At 41.1% G+C, this 22,779-nt stretch overlaps 1 protein-coding gene across 1 annotated transcript; it reads right to left on the reverse strand.

Moving 5' to 3' along the window:
- Nucleotides 1-5,994: 5,994 nt before the first annotated feature.
- rtn4rl2b (reticulon 4 receptor-like 2b) lies at nt 5,995-11,875 on the reverse strand. The gene is made up of 4 exons (XM_036568883.1): nt 11,801-11,875; nt 9,994-10,220; nt 8,189-8,584; nt 5,995-7,699 (listed from the first exon to the last, which is right to left on the reverse strand). The coding sequence occupies exons 1-4, from the start codon at nt 11,856-11,858 to the stop codon at nt 6,971-6,973; spliced, it is 1,410 nt and encodes a 469-aa protein (XP_036424776.1). The 5' UTR covers nt 11,859-11,875; the 3' UTR covers nt 5,995-6,970.
- Between the last annotated feature and the right edge of the window lie 10,904 nt (nt 11,876-22,779).

A 22,779-nucleotide genomic window follows, 5' to 3' on the forward strand; every position in this document is an offset into this window, starting at 1 on the left:
GCCTTTCAGACTGATATATGTAAATGAGCTCTATTCTGATCAGCTGCCTTATAATACACCTTATTCAAAAAGCAGCCTGGGCTGGAACACTGCTTCTAACTTTGGTGTGAATGGGTGGGGCTAAATGCATGTTGGCTTAATAGGCGGATATATGTAAATGAGTTTATTTTCAGGACATCACAAAAACAGTCTCTAAACTAAACTCTAAATGGGCTGTTTTTACAGCGTAATGTAGTGGAGAGTGATCTGTATGTTTTGAACTGTAAGGACTGCTTACATACAAACTCAAACTCTTGTATTTTAAACAATGAGGAAATTTTGGATTTCATTGGCTGTGTCTGCAGGCAAAGATTGACTGAATTCATTCCAATAACAGATGAAGACTGAAGTGTACTCTATGTACTGTAATCAACAATCTGATGAAAATCACTTTACATGCTCACTACAAGTAATCAGATCCAGAATTATGTGCATGTGTGAAGAGAGACCACGAAGAGAACCACTTAGTGTAGACATTACCAGGACAATGAGCAGCAGTGTGTTATCTGACTTTTCAGTTGGCGCAGTTGGTTTTTAATTGCTTTAAAATGATGTCAGACTCAGGAAAATGTACTTCACCTGTACTTATTAAAGAAGGGGTGAGACGTCATACCCTGCAACATTCTGAACAGCTCATTATTGCGTGCTTTACGGCCGTCCATCCTGCTTACGATTTTTATCTTTTGAAGTTTGAAGCATAAACCTGGTCTTTGCAGACCAGTTTCTTTGCAGACCAGTTTCTTTGCAGACCAGTTTCCATGTTGAATGTTATAAACTTTCCTTATGATGCAACTGTACATATTCAGAACATACTTAAACTTTCCGATGGGGAATGTAATCAAATACAGGCATTTAAATGGCTATTATTCTTCTATTACCCATTCAGACTAGTGTATTCTATTTGAGGTGTATATATGGATGTGTCTATTCCAATTGACTGGATTATTAACTTCTTATCAGGCTGCATGTAAATGTGGCTAATGATATGGGCCCTTTAAATGATAAATAATATAACATAATTATTTATTTAAAGCAATTTTTTCTTAAGTTACCTTCCTGAGATTTAATCATCACATTTCAAACACGAGGGAAAAGTGATCCCAAACATTTGAATTGTGATTCCAACCTTTGAAACACGAGTATATGACACCATGTCCAGACATTGTACAAAAACAAGTATGTGTGTGTAGTTGGAGCTCAGAGTCTTGAGCCAGAAAACCAATCTCAGGCACAATCCTGGGCAAACATGGCGGACAGAAATAGAGTGATGGACAGGAAAAGGAGGGATTTGACTTAATCACCGTGATCTACGTGATTAAACACAGCCTAAACTGGCAGCAGAGAGAGGGAAAAAAAGGGAGAGAAAGAGAGAGAGAGAGAGAAAGAGAGAGAGAGAGAGAGAGAGAGAGAGAGAGAGAGAGAGATGGAAATATTAAGGAGGCTGTGAATGAACGTTCATAGTTAGCTGTCCAAAAGCAGCAGCGCTCCCACATGAAGATTAGGAGGCCAAAACAGGATTTGAGTGAAAGTTACCAAAAGCACGCAAACTTTAAACCCTGCAGCATGAATCTACATCACACACACACACACACACACACTCATTCACTCACTGCAGGTGCCGTCTGGCATGTGCATTCTTAGCTCTGAACAGAAGTTGGGTGAATGAACAGAAGGGTGTAGACCCCCCCATTGCTGTTGCCACTTCTTAATCATCCCCTCTTCCTCTGCCTCCCCTATCAGCCCCAGGCATACATTCATATGAGTCATATTTACATGCATAATTTACCTCTCGCTCTAAAGCCATTCTTGAAATCTGTTTTTCCCTTTTTCATGGTCTTTATTTATTTGCTCTATTTTCTCCCAACAAGTCAGAACCAGTTCTTAATTTAGTAAAAAGTCTGGCATACAGTGGTATCGCCAGTGTAAAGGCCTTAAGGCTGCGCCCCCTTTCGGGCATATACAGCATGCCGTATTAGCTGGTATGTTGCATAACAATGTAAACATCCAAATCCATCTTCAAAGGCCAACTTAGATACATAATTGCACTATGGTGGCAATCAAAACATCCTTTCTAATTAATTGAATTCTTAATTGAATTTAAAGTGCAGCTTGTATAATCTCCTTGGAAAAGCATTGCCAGTACAATGGGCTGCACATGAGCCTAAGGTCAACACGTCCAATGCCCAGCATTAGTTATCCTAGGGTTTCAGTCACATGATTTTTCTGTTGTGGCGCCATATTTGTGACCAAACTTCTGGCTTTGCTGCTCCACATGGACGTAACTAGAGGTGAAAGATGGTTAAAATGACTCTCTTTACTTTGAAAGAGAGAAAAGTTACCTCAACAAAGTCAATAAAATAGGCTGTGATCCTTATACAGTTTCCCCCTGAACTCCTGGACCCACTTAAACTGGCAGAAAACCACTGTTTTCCTGACATATTGATCTCATACTCAGCCCCTCTCCCTATTCTGGAGTCTCTCAAAGCATTTAAAAGCACAGAAGCCCAACGGCTCTTCATGTCAGGGTGGGTAAAGGATCCTGTGGTGTTGTATAAAGAGGAGACAAACCCTTTGTCATCAAAGGAGGGTAACAACATCAGCTAATTAACACAGATGTGAACAATGCTAGCCTTTAGATAACTTTAGCTAATGTTACCAGCCGAGAGATGAACAGTCGTCCCCCTAACGGAGCTGCAGACAGCCGGTATAACTTTACTCTCTGTTTCTGGAGATTTAAAATGACGTTTGAATGGAGAAACATAAACGTTAAATGTAAGACTGAATGTTGTGGGTCGGAAAACAACCCCAGTCAGCAAAATTTGTCCATCCTTGGTTTGTTCTGGCCCAATATACTTCTGGGTCCTTGGCCCAGATCTGGCCCACACACTGTAAAGTGAGTAGAACTAAAGGATATGGCCCAAATCTGGCCCCAATCTGGCCCAACTACATTATTGGTTCACGACACTCATGCCAGAATTGCCCCATGAATGTAGACATGAGGCAAAACCATATGAAGCTGTCCAGGATCTGGCCCTATTCTGGCCCACATGCCTAGCACTTACCCAGTAGTCAACCAACACTCACAAAGGAAAGCTAGAATTGGACCAAAACTGTCTGTTATCTGGGTACGTCGTGTTTCATCAGACGTGATTCTGTAAGTTTGCTAGTGCAGTTAGTTCAGAGTTCAGCTCCAGTCCTGAAACCCCTGCGCTGCATAACTGTGGTGTCCTGGTTAAAATACCTGATATTATTAACTAATTAATCCCTTCTTGAGCTGAACGAGGTGAGAACAGCAGAAAGAAAAACTAAACTATACAGTGCAGGAGCTCCAAGCCTGGAGTGACACTGAATTAAAGGTCTGTGTTTCTTGTCATTTTCGGCTACTGTCACGTCTTGCAAGTGAATCATTCACGAATTACAGCAAATTAAAGGTGCTCAAAATGGCGGTGTGACATCATGCGCAACGCAAGAATAGGGGTATAAAGCTCCCCAGCATTGGGCTGTTGAGCCATGGATCTGTGTTGTCTTGAGTGATGGTGCTCCATCCAACACCTTTGGGTTGAGTTGTAGCGTTTGTGATCCTGACCTAATCATCCAACATCAGTACCTGAACTCACTAATGCTCTTGTGGCTGAATGCAATCAAATTCTCCCAGCAATGATCCAACATTTAATATAAAGTCTTCCCAGAAGAGTGGAAGCTGTTACTTCAGCATTTGGAGGTCAAGCTCCCTGTTAATACCCTTGACTTCAGAAGAAATGTTGGATAAGCAGGTGTCCACAAAACATGTAGTATAGCTAGTAAGTACTGGAAGCTTAGATCAGAAACACTAGCTAATCTCAAACATACCTGCTTCTGTCACTTGTTGACAAACTGCTATCTATAAAAAGTGTTTAAAAGTGACCTATATGTGCCTGCACAAACTAGCCACTGCTGATATGTTGCCCACACTGGATGATGACCGCAGTGATATGCATATGATTAACACAATGGCCATTTTCGTTACAGTTACATGACCACATATTGGGTTTCTAGGGTCACATAAGCGTTTCTAATCTATGTCTGTGTCACATTGTGGGAAAAAAAATGGGCCTTGTAATGTGAACACAGCGTTAATCTGTATCTCAGATCAGAAAACAGTCTACTGTCTTTCTGTTCCTTCTGTTCTCAAATAACGAGCTCCTCCATTAAAGTCTTCACTCGAGCCGTTCTAACTCTTCTAAATTCCTCCATTGCGGTTTCGTGCTACTTTCTTCTTCCTGACCAAATTGGCCTGGTCATCTCCTCCCTAAACCCAATCTTGTCCGGTAATGATCCGACACTTTGAAAGTTTAGACTCTTTTTCCACATCTCTCTCTCTCTCTCTCTCTCTCTCTCTCTCTCACTCACTCACATACACACATGCAGACCCACATTTAGCTCCTTTCTAATAAGCCCCCATGAATGAAGATGAACGTCACTATCACGCCAACATAGCCAAGCGGGCAAACAGAACCATCTGTGGCTCAAAAGGAAGAGAGAGCCAAAGAGAGAGAGATAGAGGGAGGGTGAGAGAGAAAATCAGGGTGGAGGGGTGACAGGGTGTGAAAGGATGATGAAACACTGGAGAGAGAAAGAGAGAGAGGGAGAGAGAGAGAGGGAGAAAGAGAGAGGGAGAGAGAGAGAGAGGGAGAAAGAGAGAGAGAGAGAGAGAGAGAAAGTGTGTGGAGAGAGAGAGAGAGAGAGAAAGTATGTGTGTGTGTGAGAGAGAGAGTGTCTTTGAGTTCCTGACAGCCATATTGACAGCCCAACAAAAACAGGCAGGCGCATGAAAGGCTGAGAAAAAAAAACTGATGCAGAAGTGTAGGAGGGACGAATGAAAGTACTTTTATGTCTGGAGGAAACTCTTCCGGCCGTTATTTATAAGAGCTTGCGTGTGTGTGTGTGTGTATGTACGTGTTAGGCTGCGGAGGTGTGCTTCATTAAGATATGTGAGAAGTTCCTCGCTCTCATTCACTGACTCACGTTTTTCTCTCTCCGGCCAAACGCCACACTCCCGCCAAGACTGTGCTGTGCCAACACACACACAGACACACAGGCGCGCCCACACACACTGGCGGGTGGCTTTAAAGAGCATTAAGGTTTTAAAGAGAGCATCTTAAGCAGTTTAAGGAGTGAAGTGTAATTAAGGGTCTGATTCCTCTTGTACTTCACCATCTGCTCACTGTGTATACATGTATTGTATATATATATATATATATGTATATATATATATATATATATATATATGTATATATGTATATATATATATATATATATATATATATATAAATATATGTATATATATATATATATATATATATATATACACACACGCACACATACTCAACATGTATGCTTCACAGTCAATCATGGTCAACAGTGGTCCTGTGGGTGAGTAGAGGGGTAACAGTGGCCACTGAGTGGAGGAACAAGGTAGGTGCTTCTAATAAAGTGGCCACTGAGTGGAGGTACAAGGTAGGTGTTTCTAATTAAGTGGCCAATGAGTGGAGGTACAAGGTAGGTGTTTCTAATAAAGTGGCCACTGAGTGGAGGTATAAGGTAGGTGTTTCTAATTAAGTGGCCACTGAGTGGAGGTACAAGGTAGGTGTTTCTAATACAGTGGCCACTGAGTGGAGGTACAAGGTAGGTGTTTCTAATTAAGTGGCCAATGAGTGGAGGTACAAGGTAGGTGCTTCTAATAAAGTGGCCTGTGAGTGAAAGAGCAATGTAGGTGTTTCTATTAAAATGGTTAGTGATTGAAAGTGAAAAGTAGGTGCTTCTAATAAAGTGGCCAGTGAGTGGAAGAGCAATGTAGAGGTTTCTAATAATATGGCCAGTGAGTGGAAGTCCAAATTGGGTGTACCTTGTTCATTCATTCATTCACAGACAGACATAAAAATAATCAGATGAGTCAACGACACTGAAGACTTTGTTTTGAGATACAAAGAATATTTATTGTTTTATTTACAGTGTAGGACAAAATGCAGAGTTCAGTTTGCTGTGTACAGCGGAACGTCTCCTTTTATGGTGAACCCGGGAGCGCATCACTCATTCCTGAGTTCTATAGGCCAAATGACTGAACGCACAGTGAAAGCCCAGAACGAACCACACACCCACGCTATCAGCGCAGTTTACATAAGCTTCACACAGGACACACTGCAACTCAAATCCCCTGAAACGAACACAGGCAGATGGACACAGAGTCCGTCTTTCCATTCCCCAGGTGCTCTTCTCATTACTGCTTCATCAGGGGTAGCAGACAAAAAGAAAGCAAAATTGTTCTGCAGTCTATTTAAGCACTGTGTATATACTGATCCCAAATGTTTGGTTGCTGTTTTGTCTCCTATTTTGATTTATGCCAGAGCGTTTGTGAGTGTGCCTATATACAGATAGTGCATGTTAGTGGATCATGGTCTGTTGTGATAGCTTTAGAATGGCACATCTCCAAAGAGACCACAGTGAAAGAGTCTCTGTCTTTTTCTTTTTCCTTTTTTGACCTCTAATCTTCCTTTGCTGCCTTTCCTCTCTGTGTTATCTAGCACTGTCTTTTTATGTATGTCTATTTGTCTCTGTTTTGTCTCTCTATCTGTTTTTGTCTTGCTGGATGCAGAAAGTGAAGAGTGGCCCGAGTTGGTGCTGCACAGCCTCATGGGAGATGTAGTTCACCTCATACAGGCAACAGGCTGGCCTAACTCTGCCTTGTGAATTATGCTAAATACAGCACTTCCCTCACAATGTGTGCATATATGTGTGTATGTGTATATATGTATGTGTGTGTACCAGCTTCATCACTTCTGAGGCTGCTACTGCTGTCATGTGCCCATCAGAATCATGCCCCGTCAAATCACTGGGGGGCCAAGCACTTGAAAAATAGTGAAAGAAGAGAAATTAATAGCTCAGACAGCTGCACTCAGCCAAACAGCAAGTGAAGGGAGAGGGCCAGCATGGAGAGAGAAAGGAGAGAGAAGAACGAAAAGAAAGAGGATGAGGAGGAGGAGGAAGAAGGGAGGGCCGGCGATTCGTCATCTGGCGGGCATTCAAGCTCGAAGCAGCGGACTAAGGCTGAATCCTCGTTGCCGTAGTTGGCCCAGTATTCTTCTGGCTCCAACTTGGGCAGAGCAGCCTCCTCCGCCATCGGCTCGTACTTGGAGGCGAGATTTGATGCCGCCGCCGCAGCCGCGGCCGCTACTGGATGGACGTTCTTCCCCGATGCGAATGGGAACGCCTTGACCCCCTCGCCGCTCTTGTGGAAGGCACCCTTGGATGAGACGGCTGGTTTGCCCTTGGAGAACCACCAGCGTGTCTTGGTGCTGAAAGTGGTGGTGGTAGTGCCGGCCAGTGAGCCTGGGTCGGGCAGTGGGCACAGGGCGAAATCCATCTCACGCAGGAAGCGCAGGTCCTGGCCCTTGCGAGGAGCCGGAGAGGTGCAGGTCACCTCGGAGCTGGATACCCGTGCACCCCGGAAGAACTCCCAGAGCGTGCGAGCCTCGCAGCCGCAACCCCAGGGGTTGCCGTTGAGGCGCAGGAACTGCACATTTGCTGTGTCTCGCAGCGTCTGGCCAGGCAGCTCCCGCAGCTGGTTGTCGAACAGGTAGAGGATGGTGAGGCGGCCCAAGTCGCGGAATGCCCGACGGTGCACCTGCAGGGACAAGTTGAGTAAGTATGTGATTTTACGGACAACAACGAAATGAGAATGAAATGCAAAAGTATGTTTTAGGAATAGGGTGGGCAATATGAACTCCAAGAATGTGAATATTAATAATAAGGACAATGAAGATATGATGCAACACATTTCCAAAAATTAATAACAACAATACTAAGAAGGAAAGAATATTATATGTGGTTTAAGCCCTTCAAACTTGATATATGATAACATTATTAAATTAAACATGTTGAGACACAACTTACACTTTAAAAAGTCTCCTTTTCTTTATTGTACAAATGCGAACTGCATTTACTCATATACTGGGTGCTCAGATGGTGAAAAAGGCTGCTAGTAGCTACATAGTGCCATGTATAGCTGTTATAGGGTGTAATGTAACCTATATGCCTTACAGGAAGCCTATTCTCCAACACAAAATCATAATCTGCACCAATACTGTAGTGAGTTTCTAGCTCTCAGCCCTACCTGTCGGATGCGGTTGTCGTGCAGCAGCAGGCGGTCCAGGTTGACCAGGCCGCGGAAGGCATTCTCGGAGAGCGTACGGATGCGGTTGCCGTGCAGGAAGAGGTGCGTGAGGTTGACCAGGTCGGAGAAGAGGCCATCTGGCAGGTGGCTCAGCTGATTCTCCTGCAGGTAGAGGAACTGCAGGCTGTAGAGCTTGTGGAAGAGGTCAGCGGGCAGCTCAGTCAGACCACAGCGGTGCATGTGGAGGCTCTGCAGGCGCTCCAGACCGCGGAAGGCTCCGCCGTCCAGCCGCCGCAGGGACGGGTTGTCGCCCAGGTCCAGCTCCTCCAGCACGCGTAGGTTGCTGAACGCCCCCGCCTCAATCCATGAGATGTTGTTGGAATACAGCCACAGGACCTGAAGAACAGAGACGGAAACGGAGGCGGAACTCAATGAAAGAATGAACCGGGAGGGATCTGCAGCAGAATTTTTGAATTACTCACATTCTTGTGCATTAAATTGTGAGGCTGTGTTGGAAATTGTTCGCTCATCACTATTCCTTACGTTGGGAAAATGAAGAGAACTGTATAGAACACTATTATAGATGACAGGAACTGGTTTCCTGCACTAATGTTTCCGGGATTTGCTCATCACTCTGAAGCAGTAGTCTCAGTCGCATACAGCACAGCACATTATGGGGATTCTATGTCCATTTCACCTTTGTCACTTACCTACTGTGGTGCACTGTGGGATTGTAAGAGTGCAGTGGATATTTCACATACCACAACAAAATGACTTACTAAATAGTTCCGTATATTTAATAGGGCACAGTTTCAGACATGGCCTAGTTAGTCATATGCAAAACACCCCTGATCAAATGACATGCTTTGTTTATTTTTAAAAAAAAAGTTAACACATTTTCTATAGGGAATAAACTAAAATATTTTTTCTGCACATTTTAGTGCACAATTTCTATTTATTTGAGTTTAACATTTGGGGAAAAAATACAGAGCCCTATTGGTGATTTCTCTATACAATTAAAGCATGACTTTAGGTGTGGAAATGAGATAAATAAGTCCTGGCCATGACTTAGTAAGGAATGAGATCATGCCTTGTTAAGCTGCGGTCAAGGCTTAATTATCTCATTCCCATGCCTTACTAAGTCATGGCCACGCATTATTTTCATTTATATGGGATGTCACCAGCAGGGCTCCACAGAAAAAAGATGAAACTTAAAATATAACTTAAAACTTTTACACAGAACACTTTTTTGTTTATTTTTCCCCAACATGTCAAAAGTTGGCAAATCAGCAAATAAACTCTTATTGTGTAATAGTGCTAGAAGTGTGTTCTCTGTAGAGGACGTGTTAACCTAGTTTAGAAAATCAACAAAATGTCATTTGACCGGGGGGCCAAACTTTTGCATACAACTGTCTCTTATGTTATGTTGTTTCACATTTGAAAAATCCAGTTGCTATTTATATTGTGAGAATATGATGAACCAACAGAAACAGTCCAAGATTATTAGGAATAAATACTTTTTACATTATTGTACGTTATTATTATGCTATCCTTCTTCTATAAAGCTGTTCTTTCAGAGCTATTATATGTTTTTTAGCCTAGTTTTGCACTGTTGAATTGTACTGAAACCTAATTGCCCATATAGTCTAAGAGAGCTGTCCTTTCCCTATTCCCGTCTTGGTCACTCGTGTTGGGACTTGATTTCATTTGACTGTATAGTTGTATATGGATGAGGTGATAAAAGTGGTCTGCTTGACTCTTGACTCCCAAAATCTTATTACTTATTATGTTTAAAGACCACTCACCTGGGTCTCGAAGCCGAAGGAGTCAGCCCTGAGCTCGATGATGCGGTTGTTCTGCAAGAAGACGCGCTGAGAGTCGTAGGGAACGCCGGCCGGAACAGAGGTGAAGTTCTGAGACTGGCAGCTCACAGTCATGGGCGTGTCGTAGCACACACAGAGCTTCGGACACGCACGACCTGGAGCAATGCGACATGCCAACAGCCACACCACCAACCAGAGAGTGAGACCACCTGCAGAGAGAAGGGGGGAAGAGGGAGCTTAGGACATGTTTGGATTGATGAAAAGCATTGAAATTGAAATTGGAATAAACTGATTGCCACTCTGAAAGTACAGGTGACAATATTTGTATAGTGTCAGTTAAGGGCAAGGTCATGACCTGCCCTACTGGCTCTAAATTCTGGCGAGATGAACAGCAGGGCGCGCGGACAGGACTGGCGTGCAGCTGTGCACAAGTCCTGAACGGATGGAAGGGTGTGTAAAGGCGCGTGAAACAAAAAGAGGTGGGATTAACGTCAAGCAGCTGAAACAGGAGCAGGCTGGAGGAGCGCAGCGCATTAAACTTTCAGCGCGTGAGGGGGGTCCAGTGACTCCGGACAATAAAAAGACTAATAGAGCCGCGCGCCGCCTGAATTAATCATGGCACGCGCATTCAGCTTCCGCACGCAAGATTTTCCTACGAGCCCGAGCCGTGACCCTCAAAGCGGTGTGTGTGCGCGCGCGTGCGAGTGTGCGTGTCATTCCTAATAAGGGAGCATGGGCCTCAGAGTTTATTATCAGAAAGTTACATTTACTCAGCATATATATATATATATATATATATATATATATATATATATATATATATATATATATATATATATATATGCCGAGTAAATGAATTAGGAACTCAGTATCACTACAATGGAAACAAAAACATCTAAATGGAAATATTATCATTTTATATCAAATTACTTGGAAAAAAGTCTGGTTCCATTGACTTACATTAAAAATCAAAGTATAGTTTATTGCTTTAAGTATATATAAGCACACAAAAACGAGATATATGTATTATATATGCATTGTTCAGCTTCATGGTTCAGCTGCTGGACTGCTTTGCTCTCATCTCTCACTTTGGAGTTCTTAACATTTATTTTATCGGAAAAATAATCCCAAAAATGGAAGAACAGTTCTTTTTGCGATACCACGGTTCCTCTCAGTGGATGGTCCTTTGGATGACCAATTACTCCAAATGAGATTTGTGAGTGTGAAGCATCTTTTTAAAGTTTGAAGAGCGTCCAGAACGAACCCCTAAGCTGGTATAGAACCTGGTGGCTGGTATATAAACGTTTGAAAGGTTCTTCACACTCACAAATTACTTTTTCAAACAGGGTTCTTTGGGGAACCAAAAGAGGGTCTTCTGTGGCATCGCTTAAACAACATTCTGTGAATACTGTTCTACAGGAGTTCTCTCGAGAACTGAGAACTAACTCTCGAGAACTTTTACTCCTAGATGCTTATTTGTCTGTTTTTAGTTCAGTATTTTGTCCTCTATCTCCTCCAACCACAACACTGAAGAACTAAACTCTCTGGATGGCTCTTCCCTGTTCAGTGCTCCAGTATCTACCGCGCGCTCCGAACATACAAACAGCTTTACGCAAAAAAAAAAAAAAAAGTTTTGGATTCACGATTCCAGATTAATATATCTCTGTATGCTGCCTCCTGTAACCCAACTGTTCATTACGCGTCGTAACATGCATGCACAAGTGCGAAATAACACGCGTAATGCGTAATAAAGCATGCATAAGTACATTAAGGAGATGATCATACTTACTCTTGAAGCTGAGCGCGCTGGAGGCGCGAGATCGCCGCAGAGCTGCGCGAGGTTCCATCTCTGAAGCCTTGATCCGAGAGCCGAGAGCCGAGAGCGAGTTAGCCCGAGCGCGAGGACGTGCCTGCTATCTACGCTGCTTTCAGCTCTGGCGCGCAAGCTCGAGTCGAAGGCGACTGAGGAAACAGCGCGAGCGGCAGCGCGTTTATAGGGCGAGCTAGGAGAGGAGGAGGAGGAGGAAGGAGAAGGAAGGAGGGAGGGAGGAGCGCGCGCAGAGGTGGGCAGCGACGGAATCGCTAGTGCGTAATGCGCGCGAGGGCGTGCTGGAGTGGAGGGACAGGGGAAGCACTGTGTGTGAGTGTGTTTGTGTTTAGCTCTTTGTGGGGACCAGACTGAGCCCTGGATGATGAACATTGTGACGTTGTGGGGACGTTCGGCCACCTCATCAACCAAAAGTCTTATCATATATATGTATATATATATATATATGTACACACTTACATGATGAATACATATGTAGATACACACATAAGGACAAGGAAAAAAACAAAAAAAACAAAACCAAACAAAACAATATATATAAACATAACAAATATACATATAATATATATACTATATATATATATATATTCGTGTCCTTATGTGTGTCCTTATGTGTGTATCTATCTATCTATTTATCTATACATATATATATATATATATATATATATATATATATAGATAGATAGATAGATAGTATAGATAGATAGATAGATACACACACGATGCCACAGAAGACCCTCTTTATATATATATATATATATATACACATAAGGACACATACATAAGGACATGGAAATTCCCCACAAAGTCAGGAATACAAACTTGTGTATGTGTGTGAGTGTGGCTGAGAGTGTGTATAAATGAGAACTTGCTGGTGTTTTGGGACATAAAAGGCTGTCATACTCCCCAGAGTGCAATTAGGATAAAGAAAAAGATGAATTATGGTTAGTCATGTATTTGGAACGTAGGCTAGTTAAGGCGGAAACTGCTCAAGCTGCAGCACAAGCAGCATAAAACATGGAGTGGGATGATAGAAAACACCTCACGTTTTTTTCCTTCAGTTCTAAAGAGTTCAGGATCCGTGGGGATCCGGTTGGTTGTGCCCGGAAGGTAGACTGATTTTATATTTTATTTTATTCCTATGTTTCGGCATGTGATCATTACAAAAATGTCCGTGAATGTATGGGCGTAGTATTTGGAATGGGAAACTACACTAAAAGACACCCCACGAACACAGGCGTTCTGCTGCACTTAGCTTGTATAACCTCCGCAGAAAATGCACTGCCAACAGAGTGGGATACTCTGGAGCAGCTGCACACGAGCTTAAGGTCACCAGTGGAGTATTTAGTGGTCTATAAAGCCCACCAGCATTGGGTTGTGGAGCAGTGGAACTGCATTCTATGGAGCAATGGAGCTCCATGCAGTACCTTTGGGATGAGTTGGATTGTTTGTAATCCAGAACTAATCATCCAACATCAGTACCTGACCTCACTAATGCTGTCGTGGCTGAATACAACCAAATCCTCAAGGTAATATTCCGACATCCCACACTGAGTGTAAGGCCTTCAGGAAAGAGTAGAGGCTGTTACTATTTCAGAAGAAATGCTGTATGAGTAGCAGGAGTCTTTTATGTAGCACATCCAGTGTAGTTCATGGTACCTTTGCTGTTTGTAAGAAAAGATCAGACACACTTTGAATATGTAGTGGATTTGGTTCTTTAGAATGACACTATGAAGCCTTTGAATTTGTGTCAGGAACTTTGGGAGAGCAGTGTGTGTGCGTGTTTGTGTCTCAATGCATGCGTGTGGGCTGTGCTGAATCAGTTCTGACCTGTTCTGTCCTGACCATGACTGAGGTCACAGAGTGTTCTCTGGCAAGATGCAATCCATCTGCACATGCACACATGTACCCATACCCACATAAAGGCACGCAAAGCCACACCTAGGCTCCCAGTGTAATAGTATATCTATCAAAACAGCTCCTGTATTGTCTAGGTATTGGCTTCACTGTGATTATTGGAAGCACAGGAACATGTCTTGGTGATTGATACTGACAAGCACACGCACGCACGTATGTATGAATGCACGCACGTATGCACCAGTGGTGTCTCTACATTAGGGGCCTGGCCCCACCAGATGTCGCTGTGGAGCAGTGCATGACATGATCAATAATTCAGTATAACAACTAATGTATATTTTTCTTTTTAACTAACATTTGTTATTACATACGACAGTGGTAGGGCTGGTGGATACGTTCCAAATATCTTCCTGTGCCTGTTGTGTAAATGCCAGTAGGTGACCTGTTTCTCCTAGTAGTCTTCGTTTGGTGAGTGTGGGTCTAACCAGGTGAGCAGTTAAAAAACACTCATGTTCAATGCACTTTCAATAACCAGCTGTGGGGCACAATCACGTTGGCCCCATGCTGAGAGCAGCCAATAAAACATTGTTTAGTAAACATAATTTATGGTGTGGGCACCGCTACGCAGCTAGCCACTGTTTCTCATCAGTTGTTGTAGCCACTCATAACAGCAAGGCATTATAATGAGTCAAGTCGAAAAGGTAATAAAAGTTAAATTTGGTTCCGACCATTAGAGAAGAAAATTAGAGATTAAACGTTTGGAACGACACCAGCCAGAGGATTTCAACATCATTCAGTCTGGAAAGGACAAAAACTGCTCCTTCAGTCCAGAGAGGTTCAAGAGAAAAGCATGGCTAACTGTGAGTGTAGCTAAAAACACTCTTCTGCTCTCCTTGCCTGCCTTTGCTATGCTATCACTTCAATTCATTTATGAGTCGGTGGACAAATCTTGCTTACTTTTTACTGTATTTATGCTGAATTGCAATTGAATACTAGTAATGGAAATATGTATTCAGGATTCAGAAATGAACTATTTGAATTCAGTCCAAGTGAAATTTTGCAAAGATTTTGTGTTCAGAATACAGTTACCTTTTTAGGAAAGTGCTTTCAAAACTAAACTAAATTTTATAAATATACATGTACTATCTTTTAAAAACACCTACACTGCTTGTTAATTAGCTATTTAAAATCAGCACATAGCATGTTCAAACTCTGAAGAAGGACTCAAAAAACATCTTATTTACAAACACTTAAGTTCCTGCTAAAGCATGAGTAGACTGATAAATCATTGTGATGAGCCAGTTATTAACCTAAGCATTAGTAAACTCTTTTGAGGGATGACTGAACTGAGAGTGGACATGTTCTCGAGTGATAAGCTTAGCTTTGGAACTGTACTGGACTTCTGCAGCAAGTTACATACCTAATGTTCGTTTTATTGGAATATGGCAAATTGTTGGTCATGAAAGGGAAGTGGGATTATGGGAGCAGCAGTGGACTGAAGCAGGTGATAAGAGCCAAAATAATGTTGAGAATTTTGTATTCTTTTTTTGTATTCATTTGAATAATAATTTTTTATGAAACATTATCAGAAGTATTACATGAACAAAACTGGCAAACAGTAACAGCGAGGAACATCAAGAAAGAAATAAAATTTACAGCAGAGCTTTTGCCATGTGCTTTATTAATATGTAGTCTAAATGTATTCTGAATATGTTACTTGTTAAATATTGTAATGGAATACATTATTGAATACAATTAGGACAATGTATTCAGTATTCAGCCAGCACTACTTTTTCAAAGTATTCTACCTATTTATTTAAGTTTTCATTTATATTATATCAATACTGTCTATTGTCTCACATAGGGCAGTGTAATTAATATTGAGCCATCACTACTTTATATATATATATATATTATATATATATATACATATATACATATATATATATATATGTATATATATAATATAAAGAGAGAGAGAGAGAAAGAGAGAGAGAGATGAAATGTAATCCAGAGGTTTGTCCTGACAATGACAATAAGAAAGCATCTATATGTAATAATAATATACCCCATGTGTATTATATACTGAAAATGAAAGTACTGATATGCACTGATATGCGACATATATATTTATTTGACAAAAAAGGTTTTGTTCCAACAGAGATGATATGCAAGTATCTATAAAATAAAAAAATATAAGAACAATAATGAAAATAAGAATAATATTATACTCCATATATATATATATATATATATATATATATATATATATATATCGCTGTTGTTGGAAGAAAACCTCGTATCTTCAAAATGGTAACTTTACAGGAGAAGGAAAAACATACTTAGTAAGTCAATAGAACCAGAATTTTTTTGGGGACATTTCTTTTAGTTCACTCATCATGAAATTTACATACAATGTAAATGGTAACTGGTATTTTCAAATTATGTCAAAAACTTAAAAACAACAAAAATGGAGATACGAGGTTTACACTCAGAACATCGTTGTCCTCAAAATGTATGATAAACAAACACACACACACACATGTGGAAGCTTTCCATACACAAACCCTGCTCTCTGAGCCCACCAGCCCAGTCACTGTTGAAATTTCTGATCACTACAGGGGGCCACATTATTTATACACACACAGTATGCACACACACATACTTACACAGTGATACATACACACAAGTTAATACACAGACGCACCTGGACAGCAATGTAAGTGATAGTAAATGCAGGCAACTTCCTGTCACGCCCACCGTTTGTTATGGTCAGGCCTTTGAGAAACAGCTTAATGCTAAAATAGCACAACGAAGTACCAAACAAACACACGGCCGAGAATTCACACACATTCATACGATCATTTCACCCACAGACTCAGTCATCCCTGAGGATTCAGAGCGCTGCAGGGGTCTGCGGAGGACGATGGACACACATACACACACACATACAAGCACACTGACACACACAAACACACTGACACACACATGAGGTAGTGGGATCAGACAGATGACCAGCCTCCCCCTCACCACTCGGGACAGTGATACACTCATTAAAGAGCAACAGACGGCGCTCTGGGGAGTGGGTAGCCTGTGTGTGTTTGTGTGTGTGTTTGCGTGTCCACACATGTTGATGTGCATGCTAACACATGTGAGTGCCCTTTGAGTTGCTAACCCAGTGTGAGCGAGACCAGAATGTCTTGTGCCAATGAGTGGTCATACTTACACATGCATGTGTGGACTGTATGTTACAGTCACTGGAGGAAAATCATTACAACACATTAAATAGCGCAATTTCATATGGTGTGTAAAAAACTTAAAATAAGTATTCAAACACTCTTGTTTTTGTTATCAAATATATTCCCAGTGCATATAACCACTTCAAATTTCCACATGTAATGTCTTTTGACGTTTATAAATTTATAAATATGAAAAAAACGTATGCATTCATAGCCACCACTTAAAATATGTTTATAGGGAAGACGTATTCCGACGGTATATGTATGAATATGTGTATGAATTCAAAAGATCGGACACCTCTGGTCAAAATACATCTTTATTGAATTTTCTTTTTTCTCCTTGAGATCCACTAAATAATTGTGTGATTTTCTATTTATTATTTATCAAACATGATCATAAATCATTTTCACATGCTAATTTTCAAACCTGGCTTTATCCCCTGCAATTAAACAGAGTGTTTTTGTTACTGTGCATTTAAGACTGATACAGTCTGTTCTAACTGGCTGCCATGTATTGTGTGTCATTCAAAAGCACTCGTAGCTCACTTCAGAGCATTTCTTCGATCTTCAACATGAATGGGTGGGGCTAAACTGTTGTAGCTGAATAGATGTGTGTGTAAATGAGTTGGTTCTTGTGACATCACAGAAATAATGAATTAAAAATGGCCTGTTTCTGCAGCAACGTCTCCATATATGGACTGTATGGATTAATGAGTGGATGATATGGTCTGAAATTTAGCTTTGCATTATATGGGACCTGTCGATGTGACATTTTAGTGCACAATTTCTATTTATTTGGTGAATTTAACACATTGAAAAAAAAGAAAATATTAAATAAAATATAACATCTAAAATGTTCCATAACTTTTGCACAGGCTACATTTTCATTCAACCATCTTCTGAGCCACTTTTATACTCCTGGGTTGCAGGGGGTGCTGGAGCCTATCCCAGTGCTCTTATTGGGCAGAAGAAAGGAAACACCCTGGACAGGTCACCAGTCCATCACAGGGCAGACACACAGACACATTCGCAGCTAGGGGCAATTTAGCATCTCCAAGTGGCCTGACTGCATGTCTATGGACTGTGGGAGAAAACAGAAGAAACCCACACAGCATGCAAACTCAACACAGAAAGGACTCTAGTCACCCGGCCGGGGAATCAAACCCAGGCCCTTATTGCTGCGAGGCGACAGCTCTACCACAGCAGCTACAGCTTTGCAATGAACTACTACTATTAGAGTTTACTCATTTACTCAATTTCTTTCAACAATCTTCATGAAGATTCATGTCTCCCTCACCTCCTCCATCTCCACCTCCCAGTTCCATTCACGAAATGTGAAAAAAGCCAAAGAGACCACAGCACATCACTAAAGCCATGAGCTTATGGTATATATTTTACAAACCATAAAACTACGTTGAAAGTGTAGCCTTTTGTACCATCATGCAAGTCTAATTTTTCTATCCATGATATGACAGTCTAATAACCTATAATCAACCAGCTTCAGTGAGGGGCCTCATGGTGGCTAATCAAATTTCTGCGGGGGCCGGTGCCTCTACATGCCCACCCCCTTGACTTTTATTAAGATTTAAATTTGATTTCCTATTACAACTTTAACCATATATATTATGACTAGATATTATTTCAGTATTTAAACAATTTTTTTACAGAAAGTCCTGGCATATATCATCAATTTTAACCGGGGTGGCTAAGGGGTGGCAGGGAGTTTCAGTATGGTGGCAATGAGAATGTGCAAGTGGGGGAGAGGGAGGAGCTGGAGAGAGGTTGGAAGTTGTTCCGCCGAGCGCTGATAGCAAAATAACTCTCTTCTTAATGGCACAAACACCTGCCCCACAGTGAGGTGGGAGCCAATGACGTGACAGAAATTTTGGGGCGGCATCTGGGGTGGCCAGTCAGATTGTAGGGTGCGGAAACACTGGCCACTCTGGCCACCCCTTGGAAACCACGCATGTATTCAATACAGGAAACCAAACTACAGTGAAGATCACTGATTTGATTAAAAGGGTGAAAAGATGTGTTTGGTTTATGAATGTACTTGTCCATCGTTCTGCAGTTATGTAATTGGGTGTCCTAAAATTTAGGGTCTACCTTCTAACCAATACATCACTGGACAAAAGTATGCTGCATAGCTAAAAGCAGCAGTTTTTGAGCTTGCATGTTCATATGTGAGTGCAAGCTACAGAAAGCCTACAATATCCAAACATTAAACATTTTAAATCTACACATGATGATATTACAGTAGACATCTGAGCTATCATAATTGTTGCCTTGGACAAAGACTATTTTTACTCAGTGAAATATTTTGACAGATATGTTTTAGATAGCTACTTTCTGCCAGATAGCATTCACTTGATTTCCTCTTAGCTCAACCATTAGCGAGCTAGCTAGCTACTAGCTCCACTTCGAGTTGTCAACCTTTTTACCGTCCAACCGCAAACCTGCAACACTCCTTCTAGCTGTGTGTGCGAAGTTGCTATGCTAGCTAGCTAACTAATAGCCTGTTTTCTCGTTATCAGGACATGACTTTGTGTCAATCTTGTTCTGAGTGAAAAAAATGCGGCATGATTCCATGGAAATGGACCACTTGGCCTACTTAAGGGTTCAGACATGTTAGCTTCTGTTATTGATGACCTTTTTTAAAAAAGCAAATCAGCAGAAAATGGGCATTATATTAATAGATTTTTGAGGCTTGTTTGTGTAGCTTATCATGGGTGTGTGGCACACATGGCACCCACTGGAGCTCTGCTATGGGCCAAAAGCTTCAATTTTATTCAAATATTCAAATTATGTATTGTTCTACATAATGAAATTATTACAATTTGGCCAAAGTTAGTGAGAGTGGTTTGATATGAGTTGCTCCATAGTAGAGAAACTTACAGTCAGAATTGTTCACAATGGTGGTGATAGAACCCAGACGCTAAAGCAGGGGTCAGCAACATGCGGCTCCAGAGCCTTTTACTGCCCTGTTGTTAGATTTGTAGGTAAAAATAAAATAAACTTGCTTTGCAGTAAAATAAAGCTCTGCTGATCGTTCAACACAGTATTAACAATAAATGGGCTTAAACTCTGGAGTTAATGTAGAACTGCTAATTCACCCTTTAACCCTGAAGATCAGTGCAGACTGCTGGTCACCATAGCAATGCAGACAACAATCTCGCATAGCTAGTAGCTAACGAAATGGCAAAGAGAAAGATTTAAAACCAACGTCGATAATTTGGAGACAAATGGACTTATTTGCATTAATAATCACTCCAGCTGGTTTCCTGATACGTTTAATCTGCTTTGAGAAACTGACAAACACAAAGTCACAAAGCTGTTATATTCTGGAGCCTCAGGCACCATTTAAAATCATAAAAATCGAACGTTGAAAGACGTTTTACAAGAAAGTAATTTTATTCTACTTTTGAGGAAAAGTATCTTGTGAGAAGCCCAGAGAGTGAGCATATCGGTACGCTGGCTTGATAGGGTCAGCACCCCGCTGACTGTTTGCCACTGCTGGTCCACCCTCGGACCACCCAGATTACTGTCCTACATACAAGCTCTAACTAGTTTTAAATCTCCTCAAACAGATTTTAAAATGCACAGAGACTTTTATTTTGTAAAATAAACTAAGACAAATATTACAAATAACTGAGAGAAATAAAGATTAATGAGAAATAAAAAATAATGACTAGGCCTAATATAAAATGATTCTATAGAAAACGTTGTTGTTGACTCTGTGCTAAAATAGAATCATTTACTAAACTAATTTATAAAGTATAACTGAGGAAAGGAAGGAAGGAAAAATAAGTAAATTGGACTGCGAGTGGAAAATGAGCGTTGATAAGTGGAATTTTGTCTAATACTCTGCTTAACCGTCAGTGGGCTGCCCAGAAAATACTTTTATATTATATTATAAAACGTTTATATTATATTTTTAGCCTATATTAGTACATTTATTACATGATTATTTATTTCATGACTATTTTGATAAGAGAGAGGAAGGAGGAAGGGTGTGTATGTGTTTGTGAAGTTAACTAGCCTAGAACCCACCTGTTTTGAGTTTTGCTGAATGTGGCACAAGTTCACTGTGGAACATTCACCATAAGCATCAGAAAAAAAAAGTCTGATTGACAGCAGTAAATAAGTCTTAGCCAGGTCTTTGTGGGCTTTTGGTCATTTGATCTACTAAAGGAAAATGATTTGTTTGTATATTGCAGACCCAGTTCCAGTTTGGAAACACAACTTGTCCACAAGGTCAGCTGGAGAGTGAAGATAGCACTTTCCTTGCTAGTGTTAGTGAACACAAGTTAAAGGGGAATTTAGAGGTGGAATGAATGTAAGTTAACGTGTACATAAATTAAAAGGGAATTCCATCAATTTTTCAAAATTTCTGCCAAGTTTAACTGTTGATGTAAACAAAGTCATTCCGAGTGGTTTAATATGAAATGTGCCATTCTAGAGAACTTCTCAGAATTGTTAACAGTGGTGGTGATAGGAACCAGACATCTGAAAAATGTAATGCCGCTAAAAGTTCCCTCACAGGAAGTCATTACATGAACTGGTTACAAATATGCTGCCTGATGCCTGAGACCTGCAAGACCTGTATATTGGCCATTTTAATGTTTACTGATGAAATTCAGCAACTGCCCAATGGCTTTTATTATAAGTGAGTTTCGATGAGTTTTTTTTCAGTACAGGGAAAGACATCAAAATTATTGTCTATGGCAATCGACAGTACAATACAGATACGGCAAATAGAGACTAGGCTGAAAAATACTATTATAATATTATAATAATGGTATAATAATAATGGTATAATAATAATACTATAATAATATTATAACATTAATACATTAACACATACTGAGACATAAAAGATGGTAAAATGGACATAAAATGTTGTGGCTCCCAAAGTGGTTTGATTATTTTTAAAGGACAAATTGGCTCTTCTCAACATTTGGGTTGCGACCCCTGCGCTAAATCGCTTAACTCTAAAAGCTCCCTCACAGAAAATTATCATATGAAATGGTTAAGAATCTGCTACCTGAAGCCAGAGACACCGTTTTATAATAGTTTTGTGATAAGATTTCAGCTTTAAACCCCTTTTTTAAAATCCACTCATGGCAGAGAGCTGTGAAGAACCAAACACAGTTATTCTGTATAAAAAGACTCTCGGCTCTCAATCACCTCTTACCACTCCATCCTTTATTCCCTCTAATCCTTTTTCCTCTTCTCCATCTCTCGCCCTCCTTCTCTTCTCATTAGTGGGCAGAGGTGGAGAGGCAGACTCATTCACACCACAGCACTGTCTCTCGGGAGGAAAGAGGGGGAATGTGAGGAGGAAGATGGAGGAGCCAAGAGAAACTTCTTGGAAAGAAAGACAACGAGGAATGGGTGGGTTTGCTTGTAGGATAATGATGTTTTCAGTGTTTCGCTTCCAACTGGGATGATGTCATTACATCACTGGATCTTTTTGACCACTAAAATGAGCTACTATAGTGGTCACCAACTCTCCTGACCTACTGTTCTGCAGAGTTTAGTTCCAACCTGCATCTAACGTGACTTCCCGCCTTACCCCTACCTAACTCCAATGCATCTGGTCCAACCAGGCAAGAACTTCTGAAGAACAGCAGGTGTGGGCTGATTGTGGTCAGAACAGGACTCAGGGTTGCTGACCACTGACTTAAAGTAGGACCTACAGCTGGTCTTCCATTTGGTCAAAGGTATCCAAACCTCATTTCCGGCGCATTGACTTCCATATTTGGAATATTTAAGAGTGTAGGGAAGCTCGCGTAAACTTCGTAGGCTACATCACGTCATTCAGCCATTCCAACGTGACTAAGG

Source organism: Colossoma macropomum, unplaced genomic scaffold (assembly GCF_904425465.1).
Source record: "Colossoma macropomum unplaced genomic scaffold, Colossoma_macropomum, whole genome shotgun sequence".
NCBI lineage: Eukaryota > Metazoa > Chordata > Actinopteri > Characiformes > Serrasalmidae > Colossoma > Colossoma macropomum.

Coding starts and splice junctions, on each gene's coding strand:
- rtn4rl2b (XM_036568883.1), bottom strand. CDS start 11,858: ATGGAACCTCGCGCAGCTCTGCGGCGATCTCGCGCCTCCAGCGCGCTC. Junction 10,221..11,800: donor CAGCGCGCTCAGCTTCAAGA/GTAAGTATGATC, acceptor TTCTCTCTGCAG/GTGGTCTCACTCTCTGGTTG. Junction 7,700..8,188: donor ACGACAACCGCATCCGACAG/GTAGGGCTGAGA, acceptor TTGTCCCTGCAG/GTGCACCGTCGGGCATTCCG.